Source organism: Eurypyga helias, unplaced genomic scaffold (assembly GCF_000690775.1).
Source record: "Eurypyga helias isolate BGI_N326 unplaced genomic scaffold, ASM69077v1 scaffold13429, whole genome shotgun sequence".
NCBI lineage: Eukaryota > Metazoa > Chordata > Aves > Eurypygiformes > Eurypygidae > Eurypyga > Eurypyga helias.
Window position 1 is genome coordinate 1 of NW_010270264.1, and position 2,686 is coordinate 2,686.

Below are 2,686 nucleotides of genomic sequence, written 5' to 3' on the forward strand. Positions count from 1 at the left end.
AGCCTCTCCCCAGGGGATGTGGCCACTCGGGAAAAGTTAGGTGTTTCAGGTGGTGTCTGGACGAGCTGGAGGCAGAAGGGTTTCTTGACCTGGTAGTTTTTAATTGCGTGGAAGTTGTTCATTATGCCAAGGAACTTCAGTTGTAATGAACATCTGCTTCTAGTTATTTATCTCGTTTGTTTTTTTTTTTTTTTCCTCCTCTATTTATAATTATTCATTAGGGCTATGTAATATACTTTTTTTTTTATGTTAAAAAAGAAAGAAAAAAATGTGATACAGAAAAAAGTATTAGCCCGGCAAGTCCTGACTTCTTGCTATACCTAGTATTTATTTTGCATGCTTAGACCAAACACAAAAACTCCCTCAAACCCATGACTATTTCACATATTCAGAAACAAAGGTGTGAGTTGATATCTGGTGTGTTAGGATCCCCCCATACAGGGCGGACACTAGTGAGAGTACAGTATGTAGTTGTATCATAATGGAAAGTGTACCATTATGGTTGTTTTGGACTTGAATAGACCCGTTTGTCTTGAGATGTACATGAGCATTTGTCACCGGTTTCAGTCAGTTATGCACACAGATCTCGGCATGCTTTTAACTGAAGAGTAAGTTGACTGAGAGATCAACTTCTGTAAGAGTTTATATAAAAAGAACTGTAATAAAATGGTGTATGAAATACTGAAGTTATACTCTGTAGCTAAGTAAACTCATTTAGATTCCTTCCTCCAAGGGTGCAGCAAGGTCTGGAAAATTCTTGGCATAGAAATAGTGTACTCTTGAGGCAGTTTTTTCATTATGTGTATCTGTTTTCTGCTAACAGCAAGACAGAACTCGGAATCCAGCGTTTGTTCCAGCTCCTCCTGCTGTTCAGATGCTGGGAACACTACAGACCAGGACAAAGCACTTCATGGTATTGTTTCTTTTTTTTCAAGCAGTCTTCTGGTTTTGCCTGTTTGTCATTCAGCCAGCGTCTAATGGTGTGGGCTTTTTCTCCTCTCGCAGGTTTGCCGGAATTAATTGATAAATGTTGGTGGATAAAAAGCTTTTTCCATAGTGAACCATCTCCACCAAGTGTTGGCAGGAAAACACTATCAGCAAGCAGGTGAGTCTTGTGTTCTGCAATGGTGGGGATAACTTTAATTCCATTTTCCTTTTGGTAAAAGCGTTACTAAACAAGCTGTAACCCCCTAGAACAATCTGGGAGGGGGTGTGCACAATGCTGTTTTAATGACTTAAATAAAAGATACTGGAAGTGTATGGCTACAAAAGCTTCCCAGGTCTTCATTTTAATGAATTAACTCATTGCTACTTCACATTAAACATGTGCTAGTGACTGTTACTGTTCTACATCTATAGTGATCTCTAGCACTTGCACACCTATTTACCCATTTTACTGTTAAAAAGCTGATATGAATGCTTTCAAAAATACTTATGTAGATAAATATCTGAGGAAAATGTAATGATAATTCTACTCATAACACTTTCATATATATTTCTGCAGTACCAACAGTTGAAGAGAACAGCATGCTGGCTTTTCTGACTGAGTTACGACATACAGACTTGTTTTTCCAAGAGGCTTGGGATCTTCCTAATGTCTGGGTTCAGCTGTGAGAAGAAAACAAAACCTTTAGGAGAGCGGAGAAGTGTATTTTCAAAATATTTGTCATAGCTTCAATGATTTTGCTTAGTAGACATGTCCATGGCCTACATTGTTCATTACAGAGTTGCTGTAATTTGAGATGTCTGTCTAATGGAAGTTACCTGGGTTAAATAGCCTGATGACTGACTTGGATAGATGGAGAAAAATGACAGTAACAGTAAGATATTGTAGGTTTAGGAGAAGCACATGTATTGAATGACTCTGCAATAGGTGATATTCTTAAATTCTACCTTTAAGATATCCGGTCTATAGGCAGTCACACCGATGTAAACAAGATTCAGATGTATAGTCCAAGAGTATGACTACTCTATGGCACATGTTTTCTAACAATTATTTGTGTACCAGTATCGGGGAGTAAGTTTACAAGAATGCTTCTTAATAGCTTTGCTTTTAGAAAGCCCAATTCGATGAAGAAACAGTAATAAGTTTGGTCTCTTTGATTCAAGCAAAGTGCATAGAACCTAACCCCAAATGTCCAGGTACAACTTTCATTCATATCCAGGGATGTTGGTGTTTGAGGACAGAATAGAAAAGATAAACAAGAAATCAGTAACTCCAATGGATGCTGACATCTTTCAAGCTGAAGAGCTGCTGTAATCAGAGATGGTAGTCCTAGCTCTGTTTTACTTTTAGATTAATTTGCTTTGTAGCTTAAAGAGCTACTGGCTCTCAGATGACTAATCCTATTAATATTCACTGTCTGTCAGCTTAGCTGCTGTGTGCTAGAGCTGGCAAAGCGTTCAACGAAAAGTAATCACGTTAATGTCATTAACAAAGTCTCTCTCTGTTATGATTCATGCTCTTGAAAGATACTGTAACAAAGCTTCATTTTTGGTCGTCGGCATTGCAAAGCAGTACATGCGGCTATTTATTCTGCTGGCTGTGACTGAAACACGTCCGAGGTCATAGAAAATATCAAGTATTTGGCTGGATGATATAATTTCTGTAAATTATCTGTGACCTTTTGATATACTGTCCCTAAACCTACCTGACCTTTGTCCATCACTGGGTGAACTAGAAATA

General features: G+C 38.1%; 1 protein-coding gene across 1 annotated transcript; it reads left to right on the forward strand.

Annotated features, from left to right (window-relative positions):
• Window positions 1–823: 823 nt before the first annotated feature.
• Window positions 824–1,105, forward strand: LOC104514650 (chromosome unknown open reading frame, human C8orf22; the record flags this gene model as incomplete). Its single annotated transcript, XM_010158391.1, has 2 exons — window positions 824–913; window positions 1,006–1,105. Coding segments are annotated over 2 exons (190 nt in total), but the record flags the coding sequence as incomplete, so codon positions are not given.
• Window positions 1,106–2,686: the final 1,581 nt, after the last annotated feature.